The following is a 16,212-nucleotide window of genomic DNA, read 5'->3' as shown; positions in this document are numbered from 1 at the left end:
CTGAGGAGCCAGCAGGTTTCATCGAACGAATCTTCAAAAGAGCATTCTTCGTGAAAAGTGCTATTGGTTTTGTAAACTTCTTTGCTCTCAATTCATTGGACCGTCCTCTCACCAATATATATTTTATTTGAACGTACCAACAGTTGAATACCACCCATAAAGTCTTCTGAGTCAGCAAATGGAATGCAAGCCAAAAGTTTGAACGGTCTCCATTTGTATATTGAGTTTTTTTGACTCTGTATGAGTCCATACTTTCACACTATGGCATAATAGAACTTTGCATTTCAGGGTTAAGTGTTTGTGAGTGTTTTGTTAAAGTTCATAGCATCTAATGTCATTGTATGACCTCATATCCTCAACTGTAGATTATTCTCTTCTTGGATAATATTTGCCATCTATGTTTATATTATATTTTAATACCGGGTTGTAAAACAAAGAATATTCATTTATAGTTCGTTGAACAGTACAAACATAGTATCTGCATGTTTCATTGCAGTTGTTAAAGCAATATCTGTTCTTGCACCTGGTCTGCACTTTTGTTCCAACTTCACCTGCAAAGTCTTTGACAGATATTTGGTGTATAGAACATAAGTGGAACTGCAATATATTTGGCAGCTAAAGCATTTGATATTCTGGGTCCAAAATAGACTGCAAGTCTGCTTCTATTTCTCTTGCATTCAAATTTTTCGCATGTAAACTTAACTGGGTCCCAAGCAGTTCCAGCAGCATTGAAATAATAGGTTACTTTCAGTGTTGAGGTTGTAAACCAAAAGTCTAAGTCAATTTGTCTTTGCAAAGTCGCGAACTTGATCATTTTAGTTCCCACTACTTCTAGAGTAATGGGTCTTGTGTTGTGCAATGACTAAGTTATTTTTGCTTGGAGTAAGTTCGATAGAAATTTTTCCTGCCAGTTGGCAAGTATCTTAAAACCTGAAGATGAGGAAAGATGACAAAGGAACTCTAATTTCAGTTTTACTTTAGTGGTCAGCAGTTCCATTTGCCAGAAAGGTTAACATAAACTCTGGAACGTTAGGGTCAAGTCTTCTTATTTTCTCAATAGTTGCATACTGGTCTGTTTGTTCTCTAGCTTGTGTTGTACTGAGTTTCCAAAGCGAACCATTCATAGTTTGCCATGTTACTGTTTGAACTAAGTCAGAGTTAGAATATATCTTATATCCCATGAAAACTCTTGGAGCATATGGTATCGACATAGAAAATTCCATTGCAACCTTTCTTGTCAGCAACTTGGCAGAAAGGTTTTATTTCAATGTCTTGTTCCACGTATAAAATGAGTTGTCAATAGAAATAATATAAACCTGTGCAAGCAATATCTACTTGTGTTGAAGAACCTTCTCCAAACTCACCTACATTTCCATAAGAAACAGCAGTTGTATATTCGTAAGTTCCAGGAACTATTTCTGACCTTCTAATGGCATTGTCGCATTCGTTATACCATTGGAAACATTTCCTTCATGGATCCAAAAACTGTTGGTTATTTCTGAGCGGTACATTTCATATGGTAAAAATAATAGAATATTGGATTTATGTGTCATAATAGAACCCACTGGACCAAGCTTACTTTCTTCTACTGTTTTTCTTCTTTTTCTCATTATACTTACTAGTAGTTTTTCTTTTTTATTGTTCTACTTCTTTTCTTGGTGTCGCTTTTGGTACTTCCTCTGCTTCAAGTTTGTTTGATCTTTGCTCATGTTACCTAGTATTTGTAAATTCCCATGTCCTTTTTGCCTTGGCTCTGTCGCCATCTCAGGTAACCTATATTCTAGAAAGATTTTTCATAGTTGTATTTGAGTCTTCGCGTTTGTTTGCATGACTCTTTCTAGGTTCGTTCAAGCTTTCAAACAGAGTTGTCCAATGGAATAAGCTCGTTTCCAATATATGTTTTTGTAGCCATTTGGTTTCTTTCCATGTTACCAATAAATCTTTTGTGAATGGGAAAGCTTTTACCCAATTGTTTCAGTCTTGGCATTTATTTCTGTAGTTGGTTTTATTTTGTCAAGGACATTGTTTTTCAATACTAACATTTCATTTGGTACTGTCCATTTGAGTTTTCTTAAATATTCATCCTTCTTCAGTTCATTGTCTGCAAAGTAAGTTTTTAGACATTTTGAAACTTTCTTGCAAGGTCATGTACAATAGGTTCTCTTCTTCTCTCCCCTAACTTTCTTTCTAAACTCTTCACCAAAATACCATCTCTATTGTTCTTGTATTCTTTGAGATAAATGTTCTAGAACGTCAGGTGTTATATTTCCATACCATGTTCATTTCATACTGGTTCAAATATACTGCATCTTTCATATCTTTCAATGCATTAAAGCCGCGTAAATACCAGCTATATCTGGTTCACCATTCACTTTCATTGCGTCTACAACTTCTTGGAATTTTGGTTGTAAGTTTATGAACCACCTATCTGGATTAGCTTTATGACCCCATCTCATTGTAGTTCCATAGTCTGCAGAAACAAAAGTAGGTTTGTTTCCATATTGGTATAGGTTCTGAATGAACTTTAAACAATGTTTCATTTCTATATGTTTTGGAAAATTTAACCTTTATTTTCACCGAGTTCAGCCAAAGATTGAACGTTATATGTCGTAAGTAAAAGGTTGTTGTATTTGCGTACACTTTCTTTCAGTTCTTCATCTATGCTGAATATTTTCATCTGATGTTGAGTCTTTTGTATGTCGGCGAACATTTTTCGATATTCTTCTACTATGTCAGCCGAATTTTTCTTAGACTCTTGGAAAGATTCCATATTCTCCGCATACTCTTGTTGAGGGTCAAGATTTTTCGGCTGTTCCAAATCTTCATCTAGTTCTGTGAAGTTAGTTCCAAAGGAGTGACTTGTTTGTTTCCTTCAGGCTCTTCTAGCTTTGTTGCTGAACTATTTCTTCCATGTCTGGTTGTATCTGAACTTCTTCCTGTGGAGTTTCTTGTACCTCATCTGCTGCATTTCATATATTCCGAGACCTTTTTAAAAATTCCCTATTAAGTCATCCGCATTCATAACCCTTTCTTCTTTCGTTCCGTCTCTATTTTTTACGCGTTTCATGAAGATAGTTTTAATTATCATTTATCTCTGCACAAATATCTCGGAGTAAATTCATTCATGTCATTTGGATGATATGCTATTAATCTATCTCCTTAGCGAGCTTGTATTTTCCAGGTTTGAAATTATATCCCATTGGTGCTGAACCATAAAGCTAAATAGGTTCGGTCAGTATTTCCTTCCTGAACTTTCTAATAGCTTTTATATCTGTCACTAAAGTCAAGAGTATCTGGGTAACCATAATTTCTTAAGCATTTTTAAGAATTCTTGTTCCTTGTTCTCTACTTCTTTTATGTCCTTGCTCTTTTGTGGTTGTGTTGGCGTGTTTACGTTGTTGTGTGCAGTTGTTTGAACTGGTTTTGTGGTGCATGTGTTTGTGATTTGGAACTGTTGGTTTTTGTGTGGTTTTGGTGCATGCCTGTGTCTGTGTCCATTGACGATGTAAATGTTTTAGTAGTCCTGGTGCAGGTGCTTCTCTTGTGAGGGTTTGGTGGTATATAAGTTCACTACTAGTTATATAATTCCAACTGGTATAATAAGTTCCACCAGCTGGCACATATCCATCTGCAGCATAGTGTCCTACCTGATTTTCGTTTTTAAGAAAGCATTACTAGGTCTGTTTTGGTCTGTTGTAACTCTTTTTTGACTTTCCACAACAGTTGCTCTAACGGCTCATAGGCACTTTGAACTGCCTGTCTCGTTGCTGCATCTGTTATTTTTTCGTCATATTTTGTGCTACTTCTCTTAACTCGTTGTCGAAACCTTCAGACTTCAGTTTTCTTTCCAGATGAGAAATCGTTCACTTGTTTCACCTTACTATGAGAGCTTCGAAGGCGTTCTTAAAGTCAGCATTCATTAAAGCTTCATTTGAACTGTCTTCATCCGCTTGTATTTTTGTCCTTATTGACCCTATAAGTTGGGCTGCTTTGCGTTGGCTTGGGAATCTAACCAATCATTATTAGCTTTTATATATCTGCGCTTTTCATTGCCTTTTGCATGGCTGCGTCGTTATTTTTACTTTCTTGTGCTAAGTTTTCATACTGTACGGTTTGGTTTTGCAACTGTAAAAGTTTTCTGCCTTTACATTTGCTTCAACTTCTTTTTTACTCATCGCTATCCATATATGTCTTCAGGGCTTTTTGTTTATTTCTTCATCTTTCAGTATTTATATTGAGTAGTAGGTTTTTCAAATTTATACATTTGTTCCATTTTTGCTACTTCTGCTGCTTTTTCTGACACTTTTTCGCAATTCTCTGTACTTAGTTCTTTCATTGTTCTTCTTCTTTTTTCGTCTACGTTTAACTCATTGAGTTTCTTTGTGTGTCTGTTCAATATTCTAGTTTCTTTTCGTTTTCATTATTGTTTCTGTATGTCTATGTTTGACTTTTTGACATCTGTTATTTGATTTTTGAGTGAACTCTAATCATTTGACTTTGAGTTATAGCTGTTCCGTCTGCAGCTCCAACTAGCCTGCCATTTTCGCTAAAAGTCGCTCTAAACCTCCACTCTGTGCACCAATAACTCGGTTTAAAAGCATAGGTTGCTTGACAATGTTTGCAACATAGTGGGGTCATTCATCATTTGTTGTTGCAACTGTTGTTGTGGTGTCAGTTTTACTATTGGATGTTTCAATGCTCCTTCCTCTTACGTATATTCTTACGTAAGCTTACGTGGCATTTTAAGTAAGTTAAAAAGCGTTTTTGACAGATGTTTATATGACACTTTTTGTTCAGCCACAAAAACTACTCGGTCAAATGTTTGTCAATTTTGTAAAATAAACCGTTCTATCTCTATTCTATAAGGGGGAAAGGCTTCTCAAAGTATACTTCCTTGGAACGCCCTGTAACTTTTCCTGTAGCGACTATGACCCTTACTTTCCGGAAAAGTTATACTATTTTGAGTGCTCTACAAAAAAGTCAACGGCTGGTCGGCTGGGGTTCGGTCCTCCTCTTGGGTCTTGGGCAAAATTTCTTAGGGCTAGAAGGGGCGCAGCCCCTGGAAGCCCCACATACCTGACCTTGTTTATTTCCACATTAATATTTAAGGGTGCATGAACGTCTATCTAACTTTTATTCATGAAAATTAACTTTAAACACTATAATTGAAGGTCGTGAAATACCTGAGTAAGTGCAGACATAAAAGCTTTTTTTTATGTGACATCTTATATGATTTACATTATGATATTCATTGAAAACTATTCCAATTTCTTAATATATATATATTCTACAAAACCCCATACTTTCAGTTACATTATAATATTCAATTCTAGGATTTTGGAATTTTCTTCCAATAAGCAATTCAATATCCTCTTCATCCATATACAAATTGTCTTCTTTTCATGTATCGAAGAGGAATAATTAATAATTGTGAAGTGTCTTATCAATGACATATGTGAAGTGAAATGTCTTCTCATTTTTTTTAAATGGGTATCTATACTTTTAAAGGACAACTTGTTAATCGATATCCATTAATTTTAAAGAGTCTATCTGAAATACCATATCCTAAATACAATTGTTTATTCATTGATGCTTCTTTATTAATTGTTAAAGGAATTCATGCAGGAGTTCAGACAGAATTGCGTACAGCAAATGCTCGCCAGTTGTTCAATAATGTTGTGCATCTCGTGCAGCCAACAGATTTAATTTTTATCGCTTTTGATGGTCCATTTTCTAATGCAAAACAATATACAGTATTAAACAGAAGATATGTTTATAAATCAATGCCAATCGAAACATATAATCAGATATTTGAAGATGATCTAAAGAGTTGGATTGAAGAACTTATTAATTTTGATGAATATTGGCAGAAGCCAAGGGTCATATTTTCAGGTTCAAAAGTTCCAGGTGAAGCTGAAACAAAGATCTTTGATTTTCTTCGTCAAGAAATACACAAACCAGAATGGGATCCAAATAAACGCCATTGTATCGTGACAAATGATTCTGATTTAATCCTGATGTCTTTGAGATCACATATTCCGAATATTGACATTTATAACGATATATACCAAAACAAAATAAGGAACGGAATGTTAGAGCCTTATAAATATCAACTTACTTCGTGAATACATTTTTCATGACATTGGTATCAATGATGAAAGAATTTTCGATGATTTTGTTCTTCTCATTAATTTATATTCCAGTGATTATCGCCCAATATTCGATTCTGATTTATCTAAAATTTCCATTGATGACCTTATTGAAACATATAAATCAGAACCATCATGTAGATTTATTACAGAGAAAGATAACATCAATCTGGAAAAACTCAAGATTTTCATATTGAAATTCATGGAAAGAAATTATCTTCAGGAGATTCAAAATCAACAACAAAACGAAACATCAGAAAATTAGAATGAGAATCAACTTGATTTTGAATCATATATTAAATCTAAAAAAGAAGAATATTTTTCAAAAAGAAAAACAACTCCTGAAGAAACAGAAAAGATTTCTCATTGTTTGATTGATATAGTATCTTATTCACATACAAGGAATATTCATCAGGAATTCCATCATGGTCATGGATCTACAAATATCATTTCGCACCTCCTCTATGTGTAGTTATAGATTATATCGATACATTCAAATCAGAATTAGTTCTTGATGAACCAATGAATTTGTTATATCAAGGCATAATTGCACCATATTGGCCGATGACAGAAATTGAGAAATTATTTGATGATGTAAGGAATAATGACGAATATATCAAATTATTTTTAGATCACCCTGCAGAAATAGATGAAACAAATGGACAATTTTTAATTGAAATTCCAAATTTGGATCGTATCAAACAATCATTAGCTCCATATTTGGACAGAATTACACCAGAATATGAATTTCTTATAAAACCAGAGAATACAATTGACATGAAAACTAAAGAAGATATACCTTTGAATTGCCATGAACCTTTCCCATCTGTTAATTTATTAACAGAATTACCAAATGATGTTCCTTCTTTTAATCCATTTGAAATTTCAATTGAAAAGAAAATTGTTCAAAGCAAGCAATATAGTAGTATTTTTCATGATGTTATTGTTAAATCAGGAAAAAGGGGAGGAGATCCAAAAGATTTTCTCAATAAAAGAGTTCTTGCTCAATGGCCATATAGAACTATTTGCATCGTTATGGATATTGTTGAGAAACCAAATGATTATGACATTAATGTTAAATTGGATGATGATGAAAAGTTTGTTTTGTTATTACCAGTTGATCCACAAACTAATTTCCAAGTTAGAAAAGAATTCATTTATCCATGGAGTTTAACAAGACCATCAACACAAAACAGGAAAATTAGGCCTAAAGAATATGAAGCAGATGTTCTTTTAACTCGTCCAAGAAATGAAAACTGGGAAAGCTTTCGATGTCTTTCATATTTATTCCGAGAAGTAAAATGGCGTGATGTAGATTTTCGAAAGATTTGGGCAGATCTTGGACTGTGTTCATTTGGATATTGTATTCCTTTTTACTTGTCGATGTATGACAAACAAATATATGTTGACAGGGACAAGATAGAGAAATATATTGATTTGTATATAAGGCATGTCCCAAAATCATGCTATTTAAGAGATAAAGAACTTTCAGAACAAGATGAACGATATCTAGAGGATAATTATGAAATTGTGAATTTTACAAGATTAGATGGGCTCCCACCAGTTTATCTTTCAAGTTTGGATACATATTCAAAAACAGATGTCGAATGGTTGGAAAAGAATTCAAAATTGAAATTCGAGCACAAGAAAATTCTTCCAACTCTTCTGAAGAAGTTTCCTATCTTACTGAAGAAACCCATTTTACTACGTGTAAAAATCTAATGTCCACCTAGTCTCTTACGTTTCCTGTTGAGTTCCATAGCATTCTTTAACTGGAGCTCATACATTCTGTTTCTCCTCTGGTAGAAAACATATTCTGGGTCAACTCCTGTGTTTGCGTCATCTGCATAAAGTTGTTTATATCCCACTTCAGGGTTTGTATAAAACTCTTTCCATCTCATATTTGCATACCATGGTGGCAAACCTAACGCAGCGTCATTTGACATGGCAGTTTGCATTTGTACATCTGTTGGCACTTGACCATAGTTTGCCATTGCAGTTTGTATTCTAACTTCATTTGGAATATTCTCTGGGTTTGGTTGTCCAGGTTGCTGTGCATTCGCTAAGTTCTGTGCGTCCATTTAATATTAGATAAAAATATCTCTTACGAGTACATATACTGAACATTTGCAGGCATTGGTTCATCTTCATATTCTCTGTACTTTTCTGCCACGTCAAATAAATAAATGACACAATGGAAAAAACCTAAAACTAACAATCCGATTTCAAACCACATTTACTTACTAATAAAATTTCTTTGTTATGACACTTTCTCCAGTTTATAGGACCTCTCTCATATTCTATCTTGTCATATCTAAACTCATAGTCATGTATGTCCTCTAACCATCTCATAACGGTTTCCAAACCACTTTTATCGGATGTAAAGTAAAAGCATGGATGGTTATGTATAACGTCTAAAGTTTCTAAAGAGTCTCTCAAAGTCCAGTCTACTTGGTATTGAAAATCCCATGTGTTATAGAACGGCGGGTCCACTATAAAGAAAACATTTTCCTTGTCTTTATATTTTTCATACAACTCTGTCCAATGACATCTCACAAACTCTATACCCTCAATATATTTTTCTATGTTCTCTTTGAAAACATTTGTATAGTTAAGATATAAAACTTTTGACATAAGTGTTTCAATGTCATGAACTCTTATAGCACCACTATATAATAGTCTAGCAGATATACTATCCCAGTCTATATATTCTGCTTTTTTCAAAACCTCTCTCACAATATTTTTCTTATCTAATGGTATACGTTCCATCTTACCTATAGGTATCTTTTCTTTTAACTCTTTCAATATATTGTTTGTGTCTGGTATATGTTTGAGACGGTCCATATAGTTGTCGAAGTCATTGCATATAATCTTTGAGTCTGGGAATATTGTATGACATAAATGGGATATATAGAAACTTCCACCGAACAAATCTACAAATGTTAGACCATTCGGTAGTTTCTTAAGTTCTCTCAATATAATATCTTTACATCTACTCTTATTTCCAAAGAACGGTAACGGCGGTTTTGTAAAATTCATTTATATATAATAATAAAAATGTTTTACCCGAAAAGTGACAGAAAAGTGACAAAACATGAAAACATATATAATTTGTGAAAAGTGACACATTATATAATGTTTTCGACCCAGAAGAAGGCTTCTTCCCAGAAGCAATGGAGGAAGAAGAAGAGGAGGAGGAAATACAAGACTCTATCCAAGAAGAGTCCTCCGAATTCACACCAGAAGACTAACAATTTTCCGAATAAAAACTTCATTTATACTAAACATCTTCGGGGCTAGAGGGCGCAACGCGCCTGGAAGCCCCACTTACCTGACCTACTAAATCTATGGAAATATATGTGAACTAATAAAAAATATCTAATATTTAAACTCCTTTTTTTTATTTAGGTACCCTATTCAATTTCTATCGTCACCATATGGAGAGGTCAGGCCCATATCATAAAACATTAAGTTTGGACTTACTAAGACATGTAAGAATTACCTTGCTTGTATAAGGGCATTAAATACTTTTAGATGCTAAAATCTTCAAAATTAATTTAATTTGATATTCAAAATATGCACGAAAACGTAAATAAATACGGATCTAGCTCTCACATATCTCTATTTTAAGCATTGATAAGTATTTCTACATTCTATTTTAAAAAATATTCAAATTTCACAATATTCTTTTCATTGATAATCTACATATTAACGAGAATGATATAACTTTTCATGTGTTTAGAAGTTCTTAGCTTTAGTACTGTATTGTTGAAAAAATTATTGAAGCCTTTTTTCTTTTTGAGAAATTAATGCAATAACCAAAGAGGAATTGCATATGCTGCGCACTAAAATTATAGAAATGTCTCTAATTAGTCACAAATAGAGATATTCGGAAATAAAAATTTGAAATTTTGATCAAAAACGCTATTTTCTAATCATTTTTATTTTAAAAAAAAAAAAAAAAAAAAAAAAAAAAAGGTAGTGGGGCTTCCAGGCACTTCGTGCCTTCTAGCCCCGTTGATGTTTAGTATAAAATGAAAGTCTTTACGATGAAATCTTGACAAAACATAGACAAGAAAGTCTTGACAAAACATAGACAAGAAAGTTCAACAAAACATAGACAAGAAAGTTCATGAGAAATTAGATGAAGAAATCTTAACAAAATATTTACGAAGAAGTCTTGACAAAACATATACGATGAAGTCTTGACAAAACATTGACAAGAAAGTTCATGACAAAACATAGACAAGAAAGTTCATGACAAAGTCTTTACGATGAAGTCTTAACAAAACATAGACAAGAAAGTTCAACAAAACATAGACAAGAAAGTTCATGAGAAATTAGATGAAGAAATCTTGACAAAACATTGACAAGAAAGTTCATGACAAAACATAGACAAGAAAGTTTTGACAAAGTCTTTACGATGAAGTCTTAACAAAACATATACGACTTCATCGTCAATGAGTGTAAATGACCCAAAATAATGTTTAGGGTAGAAGGGTATATCTACCCCGTTTTCTACCCTCTTTTCTACCCTCTTGAATTTTCATGAATTTTATACAGAATTCATGAAAAATATATTTTAGGGTAGAAGGGTATATCTACCCTCTTTTCTACCCTCTTTTCTACCCTCTTGACAAAACATATACGAAGAAGTCTCAACAAAACATTTACGAAGAAATCTCAACAAAATATTGACAAGAAAGTTCATGAGAAATTAGATGAAGAAATCTCAACAAAGTCTTTACGAAGAAATCTCAACAAAATATTGACAAGAAAGTTCATGAGAAATTAGATGAAGAAATCTCAACAAAACATTTACGAAGAAATCTCAACAAAACATTTACGAAGAAATTCATGAGAAATTAGATGAAGAAATCTCAACAAAACATTTACGAAGAAATCTCAACAAAACATTTACGAAGAAATTCATGAAAATTCAAGAGGGTAGAAAAGAGGGTAGAAAAGAGGGTAGATATACCCTTCTACCCTAAAATATATTTTTGGGTCATTTACAAAACATTGACAAGAAAGTTCATGAGAAAGTCTTTACGATGAAGAACTTTACAAAACATAGACAAGAAAGTTCATGAAAATTCAAGAGGGTAGAAAGTGTCATATAAACATCTGTCAAAAACCGCTTTTTAACTTCACTTAAAATGCCACGTAAGCTACGTAAGAATATACGTAAGAGGAAGAGAGCATTGAAACATCCAATAGTAAAACTGACACCACAACAACAGTTGCAACAACAAATGATGAATGACCCCACTATGTTGCAACAAATGTCAAGCAATCCTATGCTTTTAAACCGAGTTATTGGTGCACAGAGTGGAGGTTTAAGAGCGGCACTTTTAGCGAAAATGGCAGGCTATGGTGGAGCTGCAGACGGAACAGCCTATAACCCTCAAAGTCAAATGAATTTGAGTTCACTCAAAAATCAAATAACAGATGTCAAAAAGTCAAACATAGACATACAGAAGCAAATAAGTGAAAACGAAAAGAAACTAGAATATGACAGACACACAAAGAAACTCAATGAGTTAAACGTAGAGAAAAAGAAGAAAGAAGAACAACTGAAAGAACTAAGTACAGAGGAATATGCGAAAAAAGTGTCAGAAAAAGCAGCAGAAGTAGCAAAAATGGAACAAGATGTCATAAATTTGAAAAACCATACTACTCAATATAAAATACTGAAAGATGAAGAGATAAAACAAAAAGCCCTGAAGACATATATGGATAGCGATGAGTATAAAAAAGAAGTTGAAGCAAATGTAAAGGCAGAAAAACTTTTACAGTTGCAAAACCAAACCGTACAGTATGAAAACTTAGCACAAGAAAGTAAAAATAACGACGCAGCCATGCAAAAGGCAATGAAAAGCGCAGAATATATAAAAGCTAACAATGACTGGTTAGATGCCCAAGCCAACGCCAAAGCAGCCCAACTTATAGGGTCAATAAGGACAAAAATACAAGCGGATGAAGACAGTTCAAATGAAGCTTTAATGAATGCTGACTTTAAGAACGCCTTCGAAGCTCTTCATAGTAAGGTGAAACAAGTGAACGATTTCTCATCTGGAAAGAAACTGAAGTCTGAAGGTTTCGACAAAGAGTTAAGAGAAGTAGCACAAAATATGACGAAAATAACAGATGCAGCAACGAGACAGGCAGTTCAAAGTGCCTATGACGCCGTTAGAGCAACTGTTGTGGAAAGTCAAGAAAAAGAGTTACAACAGACCAAAACAGACCTAGTAAATGCTTTCTTAAAAACGAAAAGTCAGGTAGGACACTATGCTGCAGATGGAACATATGTGCCAGCTGGTGGAACTTATATACCAGCTGGTGGAACTTATATACTAGCTAGTGGAACTTATATACCACCAAACCCTCCAAGAGAAGCACCTGCACCAGGACTACCTAAAACATTTACATCGTCACATGGACACAGACACAGGCATGCACCAAAACCAACACAACAACCAACAGTTCAAAATCCAGCACAACAACCACCTCCACAACCAGCACAGCAACCAACAGTTCAAAACCCTGCACAACAACCACCTCCACAACCAGCACAACAACCAACAGTTCAAAACACTGCACAACAACAACCACAAACAGAGCAAGGACATAAAAGAAGTAGAGAACAAGGAAACCAAGAATTCTTAAAAATGCTTAAAGAAGACTATGGTTACCCAGATACTCTTGACTTTAGTGACAGATATAAAGAAGCTATTAGAAAGTTCAAGGAAGGAAATACTGACCCGAACCTATTTAGCTTTATGGTTCAGCACCAAATGGGATATAATTTCAAACCTGGAAAATACAAGCTCGCTAAGGGATATGATTTAATAGCATATCATCCAAATGACATGAATGAATTTACTCCGAGATATTTGGTGTCAGAGATAAATGATAATTCAACTATCTTCATGAAACGCGTAAAAAATAGAGACGGAACGAAAGAAGAAAGGGTTATGAATGCGGATGACTTAAATAGGGAACTTGTTAAAAACGGTCTCGGAATATATGAAATGCCAGCAGATGAGGTACAAGAAACTCCACAGGAAGAAGTTCAGATACAACCAGACATGGAAGAAATAGTTCAGCAACAACAGCTAGAAGAGCCTGAAGGAAACGAACAAGTCCCTCCTTTGGAAACTAACTTCACAGAACTAGATGAAGATTTGGAACAGCCGAAAAATCTTGACCCTCAACAAGAGTATGCGGAGAATATGGAATCTTTCCAAGAGTCTAAGAAAAATTCGGCTGACATAGTAGAAGAATATCGAAAAATGTTCGCCGACATACAAAAGACTCCAACATCAGATGAAAATATTCAGCATAGAATGGAAGTACTGAAAGAAAGTGTACGCAAATACAACAACCCTTTTTACTTACGAGCATTTAACGTTCAATCTTCGGATGAACTCGGTGAAGATAAAAGGTTAAATTTCAAGAAAACATATAGAAATGAAACATTGTTTAAAGTTCATTCAGAACCTAGCCAAGATGGAAACAAACCTACTTTTGTTTCTGCAGACGATGGAACTACAATGAGATGGGGTCATAAAGCTAATCCAGATAGGTGGTTCATAAACTTACAACCACAATTCCAAGAAGTTGTAGACGCAATGGAAGTCAATGGTGAACCAGATATAGCTGGTATTTTCAGCGCGGCTTTAATGCCATTGAAAGATATGAAACATGCAGATATTTTGGACCAGTATGAAATGAACATGGCTGATGGAAATATAACACCTGACGTTCTAGAACATTTATCTCAAAGAACTACACAGAACCATAGAGATGGTATATTTGGTGAAGAGTTTAGAAAGAAAGTTAGGGAGAGCGAAGGAAGAGAACCTATTGTACATGACCTTGCAAATGAAAGTTTACAAAATGTCATAAAAACTTACTTTGCAGACAATGAACTGAGAAGGGATGAATATTTAAGAAAACTCAAATGGACAGTACCAAATGAAATGTTAGTATTGAAAAACATGTTCCTTGACAAAATAAAACCAACTACAGAAATAAACGACGCAAGACTGAAAGATTGGGTAAAAGCTTTCCCATTCACAAAAGATATAGTTGGTAACATGGAAAGAAAACCAGAATGGCTACAAAAACATATATTTGGAAACGAGCTTATTCCATATGGACAGGCACTGTTTGAAGAGCTTGAACCAGAAACTCAGGAAAGAGTCATGCAAACAATACGCGAAGACTCAAATACAAACTATGACGAAATCTTTCTAAGATATAGGTTACCTGAGATGGGCGACCAGAGCCCAAAGGCAAAAAGGACATGGGAAATTTACAACATACTAGGTGAACATGAGGCAAAGATGCAACAAAACTCAGTCAGGAAGAAAGTAAAGCTTGGTCCATGTGGGTTCTATTATGACATATAAATCCAACTATTCTATATTTTTACTCATATGAAATGTACGCCGCTCAGAATATAACGCCAACAGTTTTGGATGCTATGAATGGAAATGTTTCCGAATGGTATAACGAATGCGACAATGCCATTAGAAGGTCAGAAATAGTTCCTGGAACTTACGAATATACAACTGCTGTTTCTTATGGAAATGTAGGTGAGTTTGGAGAAGGTTCTTCAACAACAGTAGATATTGCTTGCGACAGGTTTCATATAATTTCTATTGACAACTCTTTCTTATACGTGGAACAAGACATTGAAATAAAACCTTCTGCCAAGTTGTCTGACAAGAAAGGTTGCAATGGAATTTTCTATGTCGGATACCAATATGCTCCAGAAGTTTTTATGGGATATAAGATATATTCTAACTCTGACTTAGTTCAAACAGTAACATGGGCAAACTATGAATGGTTCGCTTTAAGAACTCAGTACAACCACAAGCTAGAGAACAAACAGACCAGTATGCAACTATTGAGAAAATAAGAAGACTTGACCCTAACGTTCCAGGAGTTTATGTTGACCTTTCTGGACAAACTGCAGCAGCAGTAACCAAAGTAAAACTGAAACTTAGAGTTCCTTTGTCATCTTTCCTCATCTTCAGGTTTTTAAGATACTTGCCAAACTGGCAGGAAAAATTTCTATCGAACTTACTCCAAGCAAAAATAACTTAGTCATTGCACCAACACAAGACCCATTCAGCATTGCTGTAGCTGGAACTGGTGGAGCCAAGTTCTGTGACTTTTGCAAAGACAAAGTTGACTTAGACTTTGGTTTCTCAAACTTCAACACTGAAGTAAACTACTATTTCAATGCTGCTGGAACTGCTTGGGACCCAGTTAAGTTCACATGCGAAAAATTTGAATGCAAGAGAATAGAAAGCAGACTTGCAGTCTATATGTTGGACCCAGATATTTCAAATGCTTTAGCTGCCAAATATATTGCAGTTCCACTTATGTTCCCTATACACCAAATATCTGTCAAAGACTTTGCAGGTGAAGTTGGAAACCAAAGTGCTGACCCAGGTGCAAGAACAGATATTGCTTTAACAACTGCAATGAAACATGCAGATACTATGTTTGTACTGTTCAGACGAACTATAAATGACTATTCTTGTTTCTACAACCCTGGTATTAAATATCATATAAACATAGATGGCAAATATTATCCAAGAGAAGAATATTCTACAGTTGAGGATATGAGGTCATACAACTTGACATTAGATGCTATGAACTTTAACAACAACTTCACAACAACCATTAACCCTGAAATGCAAAGTTCTATTATGCCATATGTGAAAGTATGGACTCATACAGGAGGTCAAAAAACTCAATATACAAATGGAGACCGTTCAAACTTTTGGCTTGGCATTCCATTTGCTGACTCAGAAGACTTTATGGGTGGTATTTCAACTGTTGGTACTGTACAAATACAATATACTGGTGACAGAGACGGTCCAAATGAATTGAAAGCAAAGAAGTTTACAAAACCAATAGCACTTTTCACGGAAGATGCTCTTTTGAAGATTCGTTCGATGAAACCTGCTGGGGCTCCTCAGATTGGCATAACGACAGCTTCCATCGAGCAGATTTTGGCAGCAGGTCAGTAAGTTGTTCTTGA

General features: G+C 34.6%; 4 protein-coding genes and 1 pseudogene across 5 annotated transcripts, besides 2 other annotated features; all 5 read left to right on the top strand.

Moving 5' to 3' along the window:
- Nucleotides 1-2,514: part of a mobile genetic element that runs on past the window's edge.
- Nucleotides 2,515-5,486: 2,972 nt separating this feature from the next.
- On the top strand, nt 5,487-6,125 carry TVAGG3_0413450 (5'-3' exonuclease protein; the record flags this gene model as incomplete). The annotated part of the gene is made up of 1 exon (XM_001314642.1): nt 5,487-6,125. One exon carries the CDS (start codon nt 5,487-5,489, stop codon nt 6,123-6,125), a length of 639 nt encoding a protein of 212 aa, XP_001314674.1.
- Nucleotides 6,126-6,713: 588 nt separating this feature from the next.
- Nucleotides 6,714-7,871, top strand: TVAGG3_0413440 (5'-3' exoribonuclease protein; the record flags this gene model as incomplete). Its single annotated transcript, XM_001314641.1, has 1 exon — nt 6,714-7,871. One exon carries the CDS (start codon nt 6,714-6,716, stop codon nt 7,869-7,871), a length of 1,158 nt encoding a protein of 385 aa, XP_001314673.1.
- Nucleotides 7,872-9,413: 1,542 nt separating this feature from the next.
- Nucleotides 9,414-16,212: part of a mobile genetic element that runs on past the window's edge.
- Nucleotides 11,309-11,892, top strand: TVAGG3_0413430 (protein of unknown function, DUF4106 family; the record flags this gene model as incomplete). The annotated part of the gene is made up of 1 exon (XM_051233186.1): nt 11,309-11,892. A coding segment is annotated over one exon (584 nt), but the record flags the coding sequence as incomplete, so codon positions are not given.
- On the top strand, nt 13,184-14,566 carry TVAGG3_0413420 (protein of unknown function, DUF4106 family; the record flags this gene model as incomplete). Its single annotated transcript, XM_051233185.1, has 1 exon — nt 13,184-14,566. The coding sequence occupies one exon, from the start codon at nt 13,184-13,186 to the stop codon at nt 14,564-14,566; it is 1,383 nt and encodes a 460-aa protein (XP_051102915.1).
- On the top strand, nt 14,599-16,201 carry TVAGG3_0413410 (annotated as a pseudogene). The gene has a single exon. A coding segment is annotated over exon 1 (1,603 nt).

Source organism: Trichomonas vaginalis, chromosome V, assembly GCF_026262505.1.
Source record: "Trichomonas vaginalis G3 chromosome V, whole genome shotgun sequence".
Lineage (NCBI taxonomy): Eukaryota > Parabasalia > Trichomonadida > Trichomonadidae > Trichomonas > Trichomonas vaginalis.
Note: the sequence above shows the minus strand (reverse complement) of the source record. Positions and strands in the feature narration are given on the sequence as shown.